Source organism: Perca fluviatilis, chromosome 18, assembly GCF_010015445.1.
Source record: "Perca fluviatilis chromosome 18, GENO_Pfluv_1.0, whole genome shotgun sequence".
NCBI lineage: Eukaryota > Metazoa > Chordata > Actinopteri > Perciformes > Percidae > Perca > Perca fluviatilis.
The window spans coordinates 9602659-9623632 of record NC_053129.1 but is presented as its reverse complement, the minus strand read 5'-3'; the positions used below and the strand labels follow the sequence as shown (position 1 = coordinate 9623632).

Here is a 20974-nt window from a genome sequence, read left to right as displayed (position 1 = left end):
GTGGTTTATGGTGATGTTTAGAAGTCAGAGATCCTAAATCTTCTAAAATGTACTTCTTTAAAGTAGATTTTCTTCGGGGCTAAATTACTTGGTATCGGATCGATAAACTTGAGTACTTGCCGATACTGATAACAGCATTTTAGGCAGTATCGGAGGCTTTTTTAATACTGGTATCGGTATCAGAACATCTCTAGTTTCGATTAAAACACCACTGGGACACGAACACGCGTTTCCTGAGTGAAAGTCATATTTTTCCCAACAGGGACGCAAACTCCGCTCCCTGGCTTGAAAGCCCCTGTTCTGGTCCCCACCCATCCATCCTCTCCCTAATTGGTCCACAGCGTTCCTATACAGCAGCAGTCACTGTGGTGCATACGACAAAAAATATGTAGAATACATACGAAAACTAGTGCTTTACTATGTTCATGAGAACAGCGAGTAATATTAGTAGTTGGAGTTGTAAAGTAGCTGTAAAAGTTCCACATTAGTACAAGTACCAGTATTTGTAGTCCTAACATTAGTAACAAATATTGATAATGATGAACTGCGTGCTTCACACTACAGAAAGGTTTTACTTATTCTTGTATATACACTTAGAATCTAAATAATTTAGTGTCCTGCGTGCCTTCTAGCTGGGCCCCCTGCTGAGCTGCCTGCGCGCACGCGCATACACACACACACACACACACACACACACACACACACACACACACACACACACACACACACACACACACACACACACACACACACACACAAAACACACACACACACACACACACACACTCCTGCGCCACAATAAAACAGTGATTCCACCGCCCACCCTGCAGTACAACACAAAGAGCCGACGGCCCTCCCCCCCAATCCTTCCTCTCCGCTCCCATTGGCTCAGAGGCTTGGATGCTGGCAGTGTCTCAGACCAATAAGACATCTCCAAGGTGATGTCATGGAGGCAGCAATGATGCTGTTGCCCGGCGCCTGTATCCTTGTAGCCAGACGGGGGTAATCGTAGTCACCGGTCCATCAGCAGCAGCAGCAGCAGCAGAGAAGACGGAGACAGAGGGGGGTAAGTCTGCATCACAACACACACACACACACACACACACACACACACATTTGCACACAACTGCATTTCATTTTGGGTTCCCCCACGTTATGTTTTATGGGATAACTGAAGGTTGCCTCTGTTTCTGTGTGTGTGTGTGTGTGTGTGTGTGTGTGTGTGTGTGTGTGTGTGTGTGTGTGTGTGTGTGTGTGGTTGGGCGTAATGGGGCGAGGGTGAGGATAGTGATGGTGCAGTGGTTGCAGGAGAGGGAGGACAAGTGAGGAAAAGGGAGCGAGAGGTGCGAGAGAGAACTCGGTGTACCCGAAAACTGTATGGCGTGTAACCCATGTGTGTCATTTATTATTGATCCTCCATATGTGCAGACACAGCTTTGTGTCTGCTGGAGTGGGAGAGAAAAACACGTACGGGGGATATTCTCGGGATGCATCGGGAGAATTTATGGGAAGTGTGGCGTGAAGTTGGAGTCTGTTATAACTGCTCCTTTTATGAGAAATCAAAGCATTCGCTCAGAATATTATAAATAATCAGAGTTAATCCGAGTGTGTTAACAGCATTAGATGGTGTTCAGGATTCCTAGGAGAATATCAAAACGGATATCAAATAACGTGCCCATGCAAATTTTTTTTTTCATTTTGACTTGTTGGACACTCCATATACAGTACATTGCAGAACTGTAATGTATATGAAAATTGTAATGGAGACAACCACTTTCAGAAACCTAGCTATCTGTTCAAGTAAAATGACTGTATGGAAGTAAACAATGTTGAAGTTTGACTTATTCAGACTTTTTTTTTTTTTTACTGCCAACTCAGATGAGTCACCTGAAGTGTAATTACCTTTACAAAATTGTATAGTTTTCCCGGAAATTATGCCCTTAGACCAAAAAAAGAGGCTGTCACAACGCCGCACGATAACTTGCCGCTTCGGTGAGGGTATGGTGGCAGACGGGAAGCCGTTTTGAGCATGGCGGTAGGTGTATGAAGCGGTTGACTGAGTACCCAGGGCCCTCATGTGAGGAGGGGCCCAAAAAGATGCTAGAATGAATAGCTGTGGATGCAGGGAGGGGCCCATAGAAAATGCCTTTCTACAGGGCCCAGAATTTGTTTTGCTACGCGCCTGCTTCTGCCATTAACCGCTCACCGGTAGGAAACGCTTTTAAAAATGCTTTGCTTTTTGGGAAACGTTCTTGCAGGTAGGCAGGTTGTCAGTTTTATTTTTATTTTATTTTTTTTATTTTTTGCCACATGGAGGTGTGAAACTAGGGGCAGGTTCAGCCCGGACAAAAAAAGTTTGTCTGCTTGACAATCTCATTTTGCAGCAATACAATTGAAGTGAGATGAACAAACAGAGAAATGTATCTTTTTAGATAAAACAGATGTTGACAAAGTTTCCTTTTGGGGACGTCATTTGAAATTGGGAAAAATTTGAAGTTGGAAAAAAGGTATCTTTAAAATCGCAATAATATTGTATCGTGACATAAGTATTGTGATGATATCGTATCGTGAGGCCTGTGGTGATTCCCACCCCTACCAAAAATGTGTCCAAATGTGTTACCTTTGGACAGAGGCAGGCTAGCTGTTTCCTCTTGTTTCCAGACTTTATGCTATGCTATGCTAACCGACTGCCGGATATGGCCTAAAGACACCAGAGAGTGGTCTTCTCATCTGACTCTTGGCAAGAAAGCGAATAGGCATATTTCCTTAAATGTTGAACTTTAGCTTCACTCATTCAAAGGCAACATTCAAGGATTAACAAAATAGACACGAGTATGCAAGAAGGACAAATCATTCACTAGGCTTTTTAGTATTTTAATATGCAATTGTTTCCTGTTCTGAAAACCATTATTAATCACAATGTATTAACCCAATGTTTAGATCTTAAATGATAAATATTACCTTCAGTAGACATAAAAACTTCACTATGATCTGTCAGCAAATGTCATCAACATGACCTACATGGAGCTGTCTAGCTCCTGCAGGAAGCAGTGCATTGATCTGCACCCTGGGTGGTTTCGTGGGAGGAGAAGCAGCTGTGTGCATGCGTGTGTGCATTCCAACCGTAGACTTTAAAAAAGGATTCCAGAAGTGTAGCAAAGCAGTACATGTACTGCCTGATTTGTATGTGGGCGCACAACTGTGTATTTCAAGGTATCTGTCCATGTATGGTACATGTGTCTATATATATATATATATATATATATGCAAACGTGGTGTCCTTGAGTGTCCCACTGGGAGCTGGGTCAGGGGGGTTAGGTGAGCCTGTGCTCTGCATTGTAATGACTCGTCTCTCCTTCTCTGTCAGGTTGTCTCATTAGTCCCACTCTCTGGAGCTCCCTGCTCTTCAGGGACAGACAGACAGACAGACAGACAGACAGACAGACAGATGGACAAACAGAGAGACAGACGGACAGGTGGACAAACAGACAGACTGATGGGCAGACGGACAAACAGACAGACAGACAGATGGACGGACGGACGGACGGACGGACGGACAGACAGACAGACAGACAGATGGACAGACGGACAGACAGACAGACAGACAGATGGACAGACAGACGGACGGACAGACAGACAGACAGACAGACAGATGGACAGACAGATGGACAGACAGACGGACGGACAGACAGACAGACAGACAGACAGACGGAGATGAACAGACAGACAGACAGACAGATGGATAGACAGACAGACAGAGAGAAAACAAAATGTTAACAGCAAAGACAAATTGGCTTATTTTAAAAAAAAAAAAAAAGATTATTTACACATTAAAGATAAGTTTACTATAGGTAACTATGGTAGCCATACAGTTAAGCTTTAGGAGTCACCGCCTTCCAGATGTGTGATTAACAATAAAACATGATGCATAAATAATATCCATTTCTTTTCATCCATTCTGCACCGTTTAATATGCAACTCAATTTTATACAATATATGCAGTAGGGGGTCCCTACTCAGTCTCTATTTCAGCTAAGCGGTCCCTGGCCTAAATGACTTTGAAGACCCCAGCTTTAAACCAATCACAATCGTCTTGGGCGGCGCTAAGTGCCGGACGGAGCAACGGTGCCACTGCAAAATTGCCTCTGGAAGGAACTTGTTTTGGTGGTGCTTTCAAATAGCGTAGCTACTTAAAAAACATGCAACATTTCCAGGAGTGAGTTATTTTTTTTCGGGAAGTAGTGGGGTAGCGCAATGGAGCTGGAACCAGGGGGTGTTTAACTTAGCTTAGCATAAGGACTGGAAGCAAGGGGAAACAGTTGGCAGCTGGCTCTCTAAAAACACACCTACAACCAACCAAGCTGCAACCTCCGGGGCTGAAAAATTAAGCCAATGCGGAGGTGCCAGAAACTTGCAGATCATCGAGTGGCCACTTAAGGTTGGCTCCAAAACAGACTCAATCCCCATAGGCCCCTATGTTAAAATGCCCAACTTTAAAGCAGTATTAAACATGTTTACAGCCTGGTACAAAAAACTATTTGGGTCGCTATTGCTAATTTCCTCATTCATGACAACCATTTTTAAGGTTTAAAGTTGGGCTAGGGACGTGTCACTTTGAGTAACGGGACAAGCTTAGACTGGTGACGGCCGGAGCTACCGGGGGCCGCACACTTCACTTCAGAAACCTATGGGGTATGTCACAGAGACTACGTCCATATGTTACACAGTCCATGCTACCAACACATCATCTAAAGCTCAGTAATTAACATGTTGTATCTTGTTTATTTAATCGATGTGAAAACTGTAGAACATGTTCATTTGTGGATTTATTAGGAATTAAATGCTGTTACTTTTTCTTGGTGAACAGCCAGGAGAGAGAGAGAGACATAGAGAGAGAGAGATAGAGTTTTTTCTTTTTCTTTTTGTTTTTTTTCAAAATTTTTATATTTTAGTTTACTCAATGAATTGTATGTATGTATTTTTCCTCATCTTATTAATATTGAATTATGTTATCCTTGATGCTTTGGCAATATTGTTTTTCTGACATCCATGCCAAAAACGCAATTTGAATTTGAGAGAGAGAGAGAGAGAGAGAGAGAGAGAGAGAGACAGAGAGAGAGAGAGAGAGAGAGAGGGAAAGAGAGAGAGAGAGAGAGAGAGAGATACAGATACAGATACATTACAAGATACATTAAATGCACACATTTTTCTTTTTCTTTGACCAGTTTTTGCCATTACGTTATATACATATACAGTATATATTTCTATATGTTGGACAACAATGCAATCAAACAATACATAAAAAAAGTGATTTTATTTTTTGCACAGAGTGCATTCAGTGTACAGTATATTCCTGTATGACTGTCACTGTTTGGATGATCATCTATGTAGAACCCTGTCTTAGAAGATGAAGGGGAAGTAGCTGAGAGGAGGTAGAACATTTCTGGCAGACACGTCCCATCCCAGATGTTTAATCAAATTAGGCCCAAATCAGGAACCAATGGGATGTCCTCATCCTGTGGTGGCAATCTGTTTTACGAAGCGCAATCCTTCATTTGCCCTCCATTATTACTCCTCAGCCTGTTTTGCTTAAACACCAGATTCTCTTGGGTGTCCACATGATGGGTGTCCCTATGATACCAAATACCGCAATACCTGCGAAACGTAATTGGCATGTGCACTCGGCTGTGAAAAGGCAGACGAACTGTGCAGGGCACTCACATGATAAAATTCTCCAATTGGCAGACGAAAGATATTCAAGTTAGACCTTCAAATGTTTGTTGATATCAATCATCCCGAAAAACGCTCCCAGATGTACAAGCAGCAATTACAATCAATATTCACCTTTTTTAGTGGCGGCGTCCTCTTGTGGCTGTAGTAATTATGACGGGAGGAGAGTAGGGAGTAATGTAGTCTATATCCACGACGATTGCGCCGTTGCCGCAGGAAATTCCGCCGGATGCATGTCTTTTCGCCAATGTCCGTCACCTTCCGCTTCCTTTGTGTTGGCATTTTAAACTCCGGTGGATTTCTGAGGACTCTGGTTAACTGCTCCTCAGATCTCTGCAGGGTAAATCCAGACAGCTAGCTAGACTATCTCTCCAATCTGAGTTTTTTCTCAAACGACTAAAACAACTTTTGAACGTACACACGTTCCACCGAAACAAGTTCCTATTTTGCAGCAGCTCCGTGTGGAGCCTAGCCAAGACGATTGTGATTGGTTTAAAGAAATGCCAATAAACCACAGCACGTTTTTCACCCATCCCGGAATGCTGTGTGGACTAGCCAGACCCTCCTCCGCAGCGTGTGGACGGTCTGGCAGAGCGAGACTAGGAATAATGCGACAACATATAAGAGCGCCAAATTTCCACGATTGGGTCAAACAAACACAGAATTTTCACCCAGGAGAGCGGCATTCAAGTCCCGTTTGAAAATAAAAGTAAACAGCGAGTTTTTTTTTTTTTTTATTAACTGACTTCGCGTTCAGCATCACGTGCGTAACCTTCAGGAAGTGAAGTAATGTGTGATTTTAACCAAACCACGATCTTTTTCTCAACTTAAAGAAGTAGCTTTTCTGCCTAACATAACCAAAACTGCCACTGTAGAGATTTTTTTATTTTTACTTAAAACGTCACGTTCAGGGTCACGTGTGACTGAAAGTGAAGTAACGTCAGATTTGAACCCAAACCACAACCTTTTTTCTAAACTTAACTTAGTCGTTTTGGTACCCTAAACATAACCAAAGTGCAACCATTTCACAACGTTTAAAATCGCGACTTTTACGTTCAAAACCATGACCGATGTTTAGATATGAGGTTGTTATTTCTGCTATTTTATAATACGCTGCAGTGGGTCATATGAGAGGGTAGGGAACAAACGACTCATATCGTGGTATAGATTGGAGGACTTGTTGGAATAACCCTGAACAGCAATAATGCAGGAATTTCTGTCCATCTTTTAATAACTTGATCTAGCTAAATATTTACAAAGTATTTGCTATAATGGTAGAAGTCCTATTCATTGAACTAAATAGAAATAGGGAATCAAGGGTGGGGGGAATTACCTTTGCTCTGTCTCACAAAATATCCATCTCTTTCACTAGTTTGTTTGCTCGACCGACATATACAGCATCCCTCAGATGTCCATCAATTCAGTGTTTATGAGACCATCTGACAGACAGAGTGATAGTGGGTGGTGGCTGAGCTAGTTAGACAGTTTGCTACTTTGCATCGTCTATCTCTCTCTCAGTGCAATTTACTTCACTGCTCAAATCTGAATTGAATTAATCTTGAATTTCGTTCCCTACCCATTCAAATATTATGAGTATACATAGTTTGATACGCTTAACAGGCCACAGTCCGTATCACAGAGACATATTTTCAATCACAACACACAGGTTTGAAGTACATTTTCAGCAGATGGTGAGACAGGCTGTTGCCGTGGTTGATGCCTCGCTTTGTTATTTATACACCGTTCCTCTTGCTTTCTTGCATCTGCTCAGCAATTTACTGCTTCTTCTCCCACTTGTGTCACATCTGTGATTCACTGCAACGCAGAAGGCTGGCAAGAAGGTGTGTGCATATGAGAGTTTTTAATGCATTTTCAATGTGTGCATTAAAAAAACCTAAGTGCAAACCATAGACTGTAAAAACTAATGGACAGAGCTTCCGTGTCTGAAAAGTAAAGTCATTGCGGAAATTCCTTAATCTTGCATCCTATCCAATTTACAGCAGGGGGCGACTCCACTGGCTCCAAAAACAAAGGTCTGTTTCTACAGAAGTCTATGAGAAAATAACTCTACTCACTTGATTTATTACCTTAATAAAGGTAATAATAAAGGTTATTAATGAGTTTATGGTCTCAATTGCTAGTTTCAAGTCTTATTCAATGCAGCAGGATGTTCATTTTGTAAATCATGGTCCCATTTTATTTTAAAATAGACAATAAAGCAGGGGATGTTTTAAGAGCAACCTGTCAATCATGGTAGAGGCTTAGCGATGCTAACCATGGCACTGTGTACATTAAAATAGCCGTCAACTTGTTCTGTTGTGTTGTCCGTGTTTTCATCTTAAACTTTGACCCTCTCACTGTGTGTTTTCACTTCATCAAAGTTAATTGGAACATTTTGGTCACCAAAAAAATGTCTTGTTCAGCATTTGGGAGTACCTTGCCAACCAAGGCTAGCTAGCTAGCTCTAGCGCTCGCATTATCAGTTAACTTAAGGGAAAGTCTGCAGATTTTCAACCAGCTCAGTGTGCTGCTATGCAGATGAATGGCAACAATACCCAGAGATCTGCGTTTGCCCGCTAGAAAATCTCTGCCGGATGACTCGCTTCAGCAGGTTTCCCTCTTTGTTGTTTAGTTTAGCGCAGCGTTGTTAGCAGGCTTCAAAATTAACTTTTTCGTCTACCAGCCAAATGGCTAGTGAATGTTCAGATATTACCAGCCACTCAATAGATTACCATTGGGGTTTTTTGGCTGGTGAGTGATGCAAATCTACCAGCCACTTGCATATTTCCTCAGCATTTGGCTGGTAAACAGTGCTAATTTTGAACCCTGGTTGTTAGCCGCAGCATCCTCCGCAGCTCCACCCTCTCATCCAAAAATCGTCAGTTTCTAAAAACCAAGATGTCGCCAGCAAAATTCCAAAACTATGTATGACAAAATTATGTTTCCACTATATTTTCTGCATGGTTTTCATTTGTTTGAGGTTTAGGCTAATGCTCTTTTAACTTTGTCATCTTGTGTGCACTCTTGTTTTCTGCAGTAGTTCTATGGCACCCGACTGGAGAATTAATGCCACCTACTGTTTAGCTTGAATAATCAACTCCTAATATTCACATATTAACATTAGTGGATAGAAAATGCACATTCATTCCGAAATTTGCACAAAATTTAGGTGGAAACTTGGCCATTGGAGAAATCTTTTGTGTGTAGGAGTTAGACTTTGGAAATGAACAATATTTGCATTTATATTCTAGATTTTTTAATAAGGGACAAGGAAAAGATTCATTTTTGGGGGGTTTTGTGTAAAAACTACAGTACATCAGACACAAAATTTATGTTTTTATAAGTCTTTAAACATGCCTGATGGGGGTCTTTGAGCCTGTTCTCTAAGAGTTGTCCAGTGGCATTTTGGGAAACACAGGAAATCACTGATATGGACATGGACATGGCATCACAGATCACTGATATATAACAGTATGGACATTTTTCACAGCAGACATGTTGACTTGTCATAGTAGGAAAAGCACAGCTGAAATTGATAACCTTAATGATGGCTCAATTCCAGTAAGCTATTTCAGTGAGTCAGCATGCACAATACCAGGACCTCTCCTAAGTGGAATGCAGCCATCATTAATGGTTTTGAATACACCTGTGCTTTTCTTACTATGACATGCCAACATGTCTGCCATGAAAAAGGTCAATTAACAAGAATGCAATGTTCTTCTGAAGAAGCTTCAAGCACTTGTGTGTCAACTTTGTTTGAACTCGCCTATCAAAGGATTCACGGGCTACTTTTTGTTCACATGTTAACAAGACTATGGTGTCTGATGAAATATTGATGAAATGTTACATGATATTAAGTTTTTGATGATGTCTTTTTATTCATTAGTTCTTGTTTACTTCTCTGGTTTGGTTTTCCCAGCATGTGGACGTATTGCGACTGACAAACTGTCCTTGCCATGATTTACCCTCTGTTTTAGCCCACATTTATTTTTGTGGCGCAGCACTGTTCTCTCATTGGTTGAATTGAACCTTAATGGGAGGTGCTTACACAAGTGCTCTGCAGCCTGCGGCCATAAATTCTCTGCTTAACACCCCCCCACCCCCCCACCCCTGTCTCTGCATGTGTCTCACAGACAGACTGAGAAGGATCTTCAGCATCCCTGGGGAGTAACATACGCAGTGAGAAGATGACTCTGGCAGGTAAATACACAGCCACAGCAGAAAGTCATGCACACCTCAGCTCCCTATTCCTTTACTCTGTATACTGCTTATGATGCCATTGTTGGGAATGATAACAAGATAAAAGTGCACTTTTGTTACCTGAGCCATGTATGTTGTCATTTTTTATGACTCCATTAATAACAATGAAATTGACATAGTCACTGTCACTGAAAAGGAGAATTACACCATCATTTCGTTAGTCAACACTGTCAGCATGACAAAACGTGTGTGTGTGTGTGTGTGTGTGTGTGTGTGTGTGTGTGTGTGTGTGTGTGTGTGTGTGTGTGTGTGTGCGTGCGTGTGTCCTCAGCCTACAAAGAGAAGGTGAAAGAGCTCCCCCTGGTGTCTCTGTTCTGTGCCTGCCTGAACCCGCAGACTGCAGACAAACCTACATACAAGGCAGAAGGTAAAAAATATATGACTGGGGGGATATGCAGTATTATAACCAATATAGACACTAGTCATTTTGGGTAAATGTAGGAATTAGTTTTTCTAAAGCAGAGACATGTAGAAGGGCAGACTGTTCTCATGAACCATTCGTACAGTTACTGTAATTTGTAATTTCGTAGGATATCATACAAATTGGAAGTTTTCATACAATATCATACGAACCTGTTCATGAGAATGCATTAAAGAAGGGATCTCGGATTAACCACTAACCAAACGATACCTCACAAATCCCATATGGAGTCCCTGTATTAAAGATTTACTGTATGGTGAATGAATAATCTAAATATGGCCACAATCCAACACCACAGATGCGGTGGACCTGGGCTGGTGCGTTATCAAAGACGTGGAAGTCATTGAGCTGAACAAGCGGACATCTGGCCAGGCCTTCGAGGTCATCCTCAAGCCCCCGTCCTTCGACGGAGTGCCAGAGCTCAACACCTCCATGCCGCAGCGCCGCGACCCGTCCCTGGAGGAGATCCAGAAGAAGCTGGAGGCTGCCGAGGAGAGGCGAAAGGTGAGAGGAGGGAAGAGAAGGGGCGGGGCGGGTTTCTGTGTCTTCATAAAGTGGGATCTGGCAGAAAATTCCAGCCTCAAATGTATCGTTTTAAATGTCCTTACTACTTTGAAGTCTCTAGCCACTCCAGCACTTCAAGAAAACTCATTTTAAAAGCTGGTTTGCCTGTTACTCTCAGTATTTTATTTAAAACAGTGGTGAAGAACACACGAAAAAAATGTGCTCTGGTTTATTGGCATTTCTTTAAACCAATCACAATCGTCTTTCGACAGAAAACCCAAGAAATATACTAGAAATAAGAAATAAGAAATAAAATAAGATAACATGAAATAAAATAGCAAAATAATAAAATAAATAAAATGCCAGAACTGATGAAAAAAATATACTTAGAGGAATGAAAAGAATGTATATACAAGTGTAGAATAAAACGTACAACCGACATACATATGTAAAATAAAATAAAATATGTATGATATCGAATATTGTATAAGGGACCAGTGTGCAAGTAGCATAACAGTGCAGTATTGTAATGTGAGAGGTAATGAGAGAGTTATCTCACACACAGCTGTGAATTGTTGTACAGATTTATAGGATGTGCCAGAAATGATTTTTCTGGTAGCGTTACGTCGAAGCTGTCGGCAGCTAACCCTAACCTTAACCCTAAACATAACCATTGCCGCGCTGCCTGGAAGGCGCCGTTGGGGGGCAAAAAACACCAAACACAGAGCCTCTTAGAGAAAGTGCTCCGCTGGCGATGATGCATGAAACTGAATGAAATTGAAGGCCCGCTATAACCCCTGATCGTACCCACGAGAATCCAACTGGACAGGCCCTAACCCTTGAAACTGTAACCCTAAACCTCTCTGTTTAGTAGCTCGTTCAGGCGTTGTTATACATCTGACAACGCTCTTTGTGGCTAGCGTGATTTATCAACCCAGGAGTGTGTGGGGGTGAAGGGTGGAAACGGATGAAGGGAAAGAGGGAGGGAATGTTGGAGTTGATGGAAAGGAAAGGGAGGAAACACAAGCAGAGGGAGGGTGGGAAGATGAAACGGGGGACATGAAAGTACAAGGGCAATCATGAAATCATGAAAGGACACACTCACAATGGCTCATATTCATCAAGCAGTGGGGATGGCGGAGAGAGAGAGAGAGAGAGAGAGAGAGAGGCAGGAAGGGAGAGGGGGGAGGTGAGGACAGAGGAATTATCGCTGGCACAGAGAAATGTGTCCTGCAGCAGAGCGGTCACACCACACCTGCAACATCAGATGTTTCAATTCATTTGTTCATTAAGGCCCTGAAAAGGTGTTTTCCCCAACCAGCTTCTTACTAGAAGTAATGGGATTGAGATGAGATGTCTGTCACGAGTGACAGAAATTTGTCTTTGACAGGGCAGGCTCAAATGACATAAAATACATATAAAAACATAAAGATATGTATAGAAACAGTGTAAAAAAACAGTAACCATACAAACGTGTGCAAATTGCTAAAACAGTGCAAGAAGAAGCCTGAATGGAGCTGTTTGATGCTGTCTAAGGATGGCTGTTGGTTCAGTGTGGTGATGGCAGAGGGGATGACGGATGTTTTGTAAATGTTTTTCCCTGCAAATGGGACTCTGTAGCGTCGACCTGATGGAGGTAACTAAAGGACAGAGGTGGAAAAAGTACTAAAAATATTGTACTGAAGTAAAAGTACCAATACTTTGATGAAAAATTACTCCAGTAAAAGTAATAAGTAGTTCATTTAAAATGTACTTTAAATAAAAGTTACTTAGTTACTTTAAAAAAAAATTTTTTAAAACAGGGCGGGGGGATCTCTCCCATGTAGTGAAAATAGGACAATTCAGTTCAATTTTATTTATAGTATCAAATCATAACAAGAGTTATCTCAAGACACTTTACAGATAGAGTAGGTCTAGACCACACTCTATAATTTATAAAGACCCAACAATTCCAGTAATTCCCCCACAAGGGGTCATAACCATCCAAAACTATTACACACCTAAGTAGCCCGTATGAGCTAATTAGATGTATGTGAATTAATTTAGCCAGTGTCCTACATACCATGTCCTATGGGATGCTAGTGCTAAAAAAAAATTAGCAAAGCCACGAAACATGTTGTTTTGCTAATTGGCAATTTGCTATTAGTCATGATAACTTCGCTTGAAGTACCAATGCACAAATACTTACCAAAACATGCTTCCGCAGATTAAATGTGGAGTTATTGAATGCTGCCAGTTCAGTCACCTTTGGCAGGCACATCTGGCATTGCATGATGATGATAATATTGGCCCTCTTGAATTTAAATGTAATTTCTTCTTCAAATGTCGGCCAAGGATTTTCGTCGTTTTGAGCAGCATGCCCGATGTTTCAGCTAGCATTTCTACTGAAACCGTCTCTGATCCCTGATCCACCTCCTTCTCATTCTCAATCTCCCACAGAAAGACTTGGCGCCTGATAGGCAGCCTAGAGATGCTGGTCATTCGTCACTGTAGTGGTTCTGGGCGAGATTTTATTTATTTTTTCTTTGTTTTGGTTTTCGTTAGTCAAAGTTTTAGTTTTTTTTACTCAGTAACGGATGGGATTTGTAATGTAATGTAGCGAAATACAATACTTCACTCAAAACGTAATCAAGTACATTTTAAAGGACAGAGTTTAAAAACTACTTGAAAAATACAAAATATACAACAAAACTACTCAATACAGTAATGTGAGTAAATGTATTTCTTTACTTTCCACCTCGGCTAAAGGATGGGTGAAGGGGATGGTGGGTGGGATCCTGTGTGATTATATGCATAGCTACCGTCACGGTAGCGATGCGCTACCTAGTTAATCTCTCAAAGACTGAGTGTAAAGGTTGCCTGTGTATGTTTTGTTAGCGTGTCAATATGCTCTGTTACTTATCATACTGGTTTCAAATCATCTGTTAAACTAGCCATGCTGCACATTATCTGAGTTAGTCAGTAATTAATACCTAAAGACGTTTCATATTCTGTTCTTTGATTCTGCCTACTTTTACATTACATTTCATTTAGCTGATGCTTTTATCCAAAGCGACTTCCAATAAGTGCATTCAACCATGAAGTTACAAACTCAGAACAGCAAGTACATTAGCTTTAAAGAAGCCAAACTACAAGGTGCCACATGTAAGTGTAATTTGATTATTTTTTTGTATTGTTTATAACAGGGATCTTCAACAGGGGGGGTCTTTAGATTCAATGCAGCAGGACAACCAAATTATTATTTTAAGTCTTAACATTAATCCAACATATTATTAGCAAATATAAATCCCCTCTAAGGATATACTGCTGCGCAAAGGCAAAAGGCCGTAACTTCATCTTTGGTCAAAAATGAATTATTGTCATTTTTGGGATATTCAAGACCTTCTTTATCATGTGGAGAAATATCTTGAGTCAATTTGGTTGGTTTTATTTTTTTCCGAAAAACCTGGTGAACATTGATTAATGAAATAGGCTAGCATATTGGTCAAATAAAAAGTTTTTGGACCTTATATTATTTCCGATGGATATTGAATATCGATAAAATATCATTATTTTTATTATCATTATAATGATTTTCTCTATTCATTTCAGTTCCTACAGTAACTACAGTATATTGATTATTATGGAAGAGCCTTGGGCATGGATCTTTATTTGTTGGCAGATAATGCAGAGGGTATACATAAGGCAGAGTACAGTCACTTCCAAATAAGGGTCAAAGGTCAAGTTTGAAAGTCATTTTTCTCAGTTTCATACTCTGGCGAGTTAAGGTCTTTTGGAGGGCAGTATAGATGTAGCCATCCACAGATACAGTTCATCCCAAAGGATCCCCAGTGCCACATGTATGTTTTAAAATGAAAACAGGATTTATAAAACCATGGCAACAATTATAAGGCTATTTTAAAAGCTTAGTATTCTATGCAAAAAAGGTATGTATAAATTTATGACTTGATAAAAATAATATGTCCCCATATTTACATGAAGTTAACTGTACCACCTGAACACTACACAAAAAACTAGTCAGCGAGCAAGGGCAGAAGTTTAAACAGGGAGCAAAAAGTAATGAACGGTAGAAATAAATAGCTAAAAGTAATGGCTAAACAGTTCAAAGGATTAGGTATAAGTGCTGGATAAGTGGTTGCTAAAAGTAACGTTAATAAATAAATGATCAAATATTCAGCTTCATTCCAAGTAGTAGTAGCCTAGGAGGCTAATATTAGTACGATTGCTGACCAAACAAACCTTAATATTGACAGTTTAATTGCATAAATAATATCCACTTTTATATAATAAATATTGTTATACATGAGTGAGTTCTTCCAACAGAGCTGTGGGGTGGGGGGCTCAGACTAAAAATGTTGGCAGCCACTGCTTTAAAGGACCATACAGTCATGGCTGCTTTTTGCATTTGTTGTAATTCAAACAGTCAGCAGTCATGTAAATGACTTATTTCCTGAGGCAGTGGTTACAGCTACTGCAAATCAGACAAATGGCCCACGCCCTAGTAAACACTAACATAACTTACATAACATAAAAACAAACACGAACACAGAGAGGCACCGACACGCTATCTGTGCCTCTCAGAGAAGGAACACTGGATTTCCTTTACATGCTAACAGACAGTACATTTGGCATGTATTTTAAATCTTTGCAACACACTTTCTGAGGTGACATGTGTTTGCATATCTTATATAGAGAGGGTTTTGTCTGCAGGTCACAGACTCAATCACAGACAGTAAACTAAAGCCAGAGCTCTTCAACGGGGGTTCTGGGACCCCTAGGGGGTCCTCAGAGTTACTGCAGGGGGGCCAACAAATAATACATACACACATACATACAGTATATGCACACATACATACCATAAGAACTTTTTTTTTTTTTTAGGATTATTTTTTGGGCATTTTTAGGCCTTTATTGACAGGACAGCTGAAGGAATGAAAGGGGTGAAAGAGGGGGAAATGACATGCAGCAAAGGGCCACAGGTCGGAGTCGAACCCCGGTCCGCTGCGTCGAGGAGTAAACCTCCATATATGGGCACCTGCTCTACCAACTGAACTATCCAGGCGCATGAATTGTAGTGCAGAATGTACAAAAATGTAGAGGGAAATGCAAAAGTTCAGGATATATAGAATGTGCAGGGGACAGGATGTAGGAATGATGATAGGCTTACTGGCATATAGGTAAGCTAGCCTATTTGTAAAGGCATTTAGCTGCACTACACATTATTGTAGGCCCAGTTTAATATGCAACTCAATTTTATACAATATTAGTAGAGGGTCCCTGTTCCATCTTTTTTTCAGCTAATGGGTACTTAGCCTTAAAAAACGTTGAAGGCCTATACACAACCTTCTGTTAATTGTGCATGTGGTTGAGTGGGAGGGTTTTGTGGGAACTCTTGAGCATCATTCAAGTTCAGTTGTCTTTCTCCCTAATGCCTATTCAGCATCTTGTTAAGCAAAATTGTAGGCTTGCATTGCCATACCGTCCTCCACAGCGCTGCGGAGGAAGGTCTGGCTAGTCCACACAACATTCCTGTATGGGAGAAAAACGTGCTCTGGTTTAATGGCATTTCTTTAAACCAATCACAACGTCTTGGGCGGCGCTTAGCGCCTGACGGAGCAACGGTGCCGCTGCAAAATAGCCTCGGGAAGGAACTTGTTTTGGTGGAACGTGTACGTTTAAAAGTTGTTTTAGGCGTGCAACAGAAAACTCAGATTGGACAGATAGTCTAGCTAGCTGTCTGGATTTGCCCTGCACAGATCTGAGGTTCAGTTAACCATACTCCTCAGAAATCCACCGGAGTTTAGAATGCCAACACAAAGAAAGCGGAAGGTGACGAGCCTCCGCCTGAAAATTAGGGACATCCAGCTGAATTTCCGGGGAGCACCTGAACAATCCCGGAAATGAAACGTCATTGATATAGGCTAGCAAACTTGCCTGTTGATTTACCTTCATTGCTCTCTATCCCCCTGTAGTGCCAGGAGGCGGAGCTGCTGAAGCACCTGGCGGAGAAGAGAGAGCACGAGCGTGAAGTGATCCAGAAGGCCTTTGAGGAGAACAACAACTTCATCAAGAATGCCAAGGAGAAGCTTGAGCAAAAGATGGAGGCCAACAAGGAGAACAGGGAGGCCCTGCTGGCTGCCATGCTGGAGCGGCTCCAGGAGAAGGTACTGTCCAGTTGATAGGATTATTTCTAACCTTTTCTAGAAAGCTTGTAAGGGGGCTTTTGTTCTCAAACTTAAGGTCTAGCACTTAACCCTTTCATGCATGTATTATGATACAGTCACGATTTGATCTGTTTTTATTCTTTATCGGGCATAAAAAGAATTTGAACTTCATTTTCTTTAAACATGCATTTTTCACATGTCCACTCAGGTGGACTGCATGTGTTTTGAGTTATTGAAATGACAGTGTATGGAATGACAGACTAGTGTCCCCTGTGGTGGCTGGTGTGTAATTATACCATCAAAACCAATTCATGTGCATTAAATAGCTGTCCACTGTAGTGACGACTATGCGTGAAAGGGTTAGGAAAAAATCCATCCTAACACACTAAAAAACAATATTGCAATGTACCATTTTGTTGTTTCGTATTTCTTATTCTCATGCATAACTATACAAATGGTGATGGATTTTAAAATTCATCATGTATTCTTAATAATTTATCATTTATTGTCTAAAATTTTAAATTGTCATGTTTTGAAAACACTCCCTCAGAAGAGCAGAGATACCAGAGCTACTGAAGAAATTGACCATGGAGACAAATCTGATCGGTTGAGCACTAGCAGTGTAATCGATGTACTATTAAAGGAATAGCTCAACATTTTTGATAAATATGCTTATTAGTGGTATCTGAAGACAGATGAGATGATAAATACCACTTTTATGTCTGTGCGATAAATATGGAGCTAGGCTAGGAGACTATTACCTCAGCTAAGCATAATTTTTACATTTCAGTTTTCATGCGGATTAAACAAACACAACTCAAAGTGTTAATTAGTCAGTTTTAGAGGTGTAGGTGTGCATATTTTTTTTACTTTGAGAGCCAGCCTGGCTACCTGTTTCCCCTGTTTCCAGTCTTTATGCTAAGCTTATTGCCTCACATCTCCAGCTACATAGTTAGCACACAGACATGAGAGTGAAAGAAAACTCTTGGAAAGAATGCGCATAAGAGAATTTATTTAGAAAACCTTCCATTCTTTTTTTACAGTCTATGGTCAAAAGGTTAAGGAAATCCGCCCACCAGCACCTCTGAAGCTCATATATTAGGAAATGATGTCTTGCGTAAATGATGTCTTGCGTATAAGTGTGTTTTCCAAAAAATCCAGTTTTCTTGAGAGCAAATGAGGCAAGCCTTCAGTATCATCAACTGGGCTTGCATTTCTATTTTCTATTACAAGCTGGATCAGCAGGCATGAATATTATATGAGATGAAAAAGAGTTTTTAGTTCTCCCCGCTCTGTTTCATTCCCCTGTTCAAATCTTTATGAACAGTTGCTGAGCTGTTGCCTTGTTCTGCTGGCACCTCTCTCATTAATGCTAATATATGCATGAATGCAAACGACTTTGACGTTGCCATGTCTCTGTGTTTGTCTGGCAGGACAAACACGCTGAAGAAGTGAGGAAGAACAAGGAGATGAAGGAGGAAGCCTGTCGGTAGATGAGTGGAGAAGAAGAAGAAAGAGAATGAGCAGGACTGGGAGATTTTAGAGTCGGTTAAAAAAACAAAACAGTGCAAGAAAGAAAAAGAACTCAAAAGCAACTCGAACAAAAGGAAAAGCCAAGTTTTCATAATTGATGTATGCTGTAACGATTATGAACAAGCTGTACAAAGTTTAGCCAACTCTTGATGTTGAAATTCAAAAAGAAATCTGTCTCTTTTTTCTAAAAGAAAGTGGGTGGGGGGATCGGGTGGCATCAAAACAAACATTTCACATTTTTAATAGGGGGGCGGCATTGGTTGTTTGGTGAGAATGAAAGCTGCATCAAAGCAGGAGGAGGTAACAATTTAAATCATAGCTCCCATTCCTGCAGTTTTTTAAGTCAGAAAGCAGGAAAAGAATAGGACCAAGGATTGAACCCTGGGGTACACCACACGTCAGCTGAGCAGATTAACTTCAGCATCATTAACTAAGATATGTTTTTCTTAATGATGCCTTATATTAGAAATTGTAACTGAATGCTGCCTATTTGGCAGCAACACTACTAATTACAGGGTTTTTATCCAATTAGACTGTAACTATGAAGTAGGGAGTTGTAATCTAAATTGTTACCAAGTAAAAGATGAAAAATGTGTTATGTGCTTAAACAAAACTGGACACAGATGTAGTTTAGGAGCCCTAGTCAGTCACAACCAGTACAAGTCAGTCCCAGGCTTCTTCAGTCTTTGATTTACAGCATACTTACCAGTCAATATAAACAGAACATACTGTAACACTAACTTTTGCGGTTTCCAAATTAAAAATAAAAATTGATTTCCCAAGGTCAACCGCTCTCGTGCGTATTCTTAGCATGCACCATTTTTGGAATTGTTGGGTCTGTCTGGGGACATCTGCGTGAGCTGAACTCAGTGAATCTCACAATATTGTTTATGAATATAAAAATGAAGAATCAGGCTCTTGTTTCTTTCTACAGTGCTCCAGGGGAGTAAAAAAAAAAAGAAGAAAAAAAAGCTTGAAAAAGGAGGAAGCTCTGCTGTATTTTGCCATTTTCAGGCTCTTTGTCTTTAAATGTAGTGTACGTAGTTGTAGATTAGTGACATGCATTTGAGTCTTAGATTTAGAGCACTGATTGCACTCTTTGTTTATTAAGCACAACTCAAAAGCACATATGCACACATGAAGGACAGTTGATATATACAGTATACACAACAATAACATCACAAGGAGGCAAAGTATTGAGTGACAGTAGTTCTAAACTTGGACAAATTTGTTTTTGAAAGGAAGAGTTTTGGGGGTTTCTGGCTAACCTTGCTTTGGCATGTGTCACTGTGCTCTGATGTCAGTCTATGATTTTCAAGGGAATGTAAACCTAAAAGAGTAAATGAAAAAGATGAAATTTGTTTGAGTTGTTGAGTCATACTGACTTGATTGAAATGTCTAAAATGTTTGCACTGTAAGCGGGGAGTCGTTACATGGGGTTTGTACTTGCTGTAACTGTGTGTCGCTGTCTATCTTCAAGGCTGGAGTGATTGTATCTATTTGGCATGGTCAGTAAAAACAGCTGAAAACTCACACTTTGCTCTTGTTATCATTCGTATATTGATAATGCAATGTGTTGCGTGCACTTGTATACACACACACACGCACACACACACACAGGTATGGAAGAGAATTAGGGCCAATGTGAAAATGTGTTCTGAGTTTAAAGTCAGAAATTCAGAATTCTGACTTTGAACTCAGAATTTTGAGAATAAAGTCAGAACGCAGAATTTTGACTTTAATCTTACAATTCTGACTAAAATCAGTAGCTGCGTTTGAAACCGTTCCCTTAATCACTCACTCACTATTCCCTATACAGTGCTTGTTAAATAGTGAACTATACAAGTAATGAACAAACAATAAATACTTCTAATACATCCCTGAAACAAACCGGAACTCAGGAGAATAGTAAAAGGTTGTAAATATATTGCATGTTACATTTCCACCGTTTAGAAACGAATGCCTGCTCCATCTTTCCTTTTCAGTTTCACGGGCCCTTCTGCTTCTTCTTCTCCTCCAGGTAAACACGACAGTGTTGCATTGTGGGATATGTGAATAAAATGTAGGGTACTTCGTATGCACACTCAAATTAGCTGTGCATTGTGGGTATTTTATATTGGACTTTAAAGTGAATGAAATTTATCGCAGAAAATTCGAACACCACTACAAAAAGGCAAACACACTTTATAGTGCACTATTTCCGTGATAGGGAACGATTTCGAACACACGTAGTGACTGTATTCTCAGAATTCTGACTTTAAATTCCGCATTAAAATAAATGTTTCACATGTGGCCCTAGTCCTCTTCCGTACTAAGGCCTAGTTTCCCCTGTTTTATTTTTTACCCTGGGTCTTGGCTCCCA

General features: G+C 40.5%; 1 protein-coding gene across 1 annotated transcript; it reads left to right on the top strand.

The window, feature by feature from the left end:
- Window positions 1-921: 921 nt before the first annotated feature.
- stmn4 (stathmin-like 4) lies at window positions 922-20145 on the top strand. The gene is made up of 6 exons (XM_039782710.1): window positions 922-1066; window positions 9864-9930; window positions 10262-10357; window positions 10710-10915; window positions 16888-17079; window positions 18513-20145. The coding sequence occupies exons 2-6, from the start codon at window positions 9918-9920 to the stop codon at window positions 18570-18572; spliced, it is 567 nt and encodes a 188-aa protein (XP_039638644.1). The 5' UTR covers window positions 922-1066; window positions 9864-9917; the 3' UTR covers window positions 18573-20145.
- The last annotated feature ends 829 nt before the right edge of the window (window positions 20146-20974 follow it).

What these genes read in the sequence shown, in the direction of transcription:
- stmn4 (XM_039782710.1), top strand. An exon ending in ACCTACATACAAGGCAGAAG is followed by an intron (nt 10,358 to 10,709) that starts GTAAAAAATATA and finishes CCAACACCACAG; the next exon opens with ATGCGGTGGACCTGGGCTGG. An exon ending in TGGAGCGGCTCCAGGAGAAG is followed by an intron (nt 17,080 to 18,512) that starts GTACTGTCCAGT and finishes TTTGTCTGGCAG; the next exon opens with GACAAACACGCTGAAGAAGT.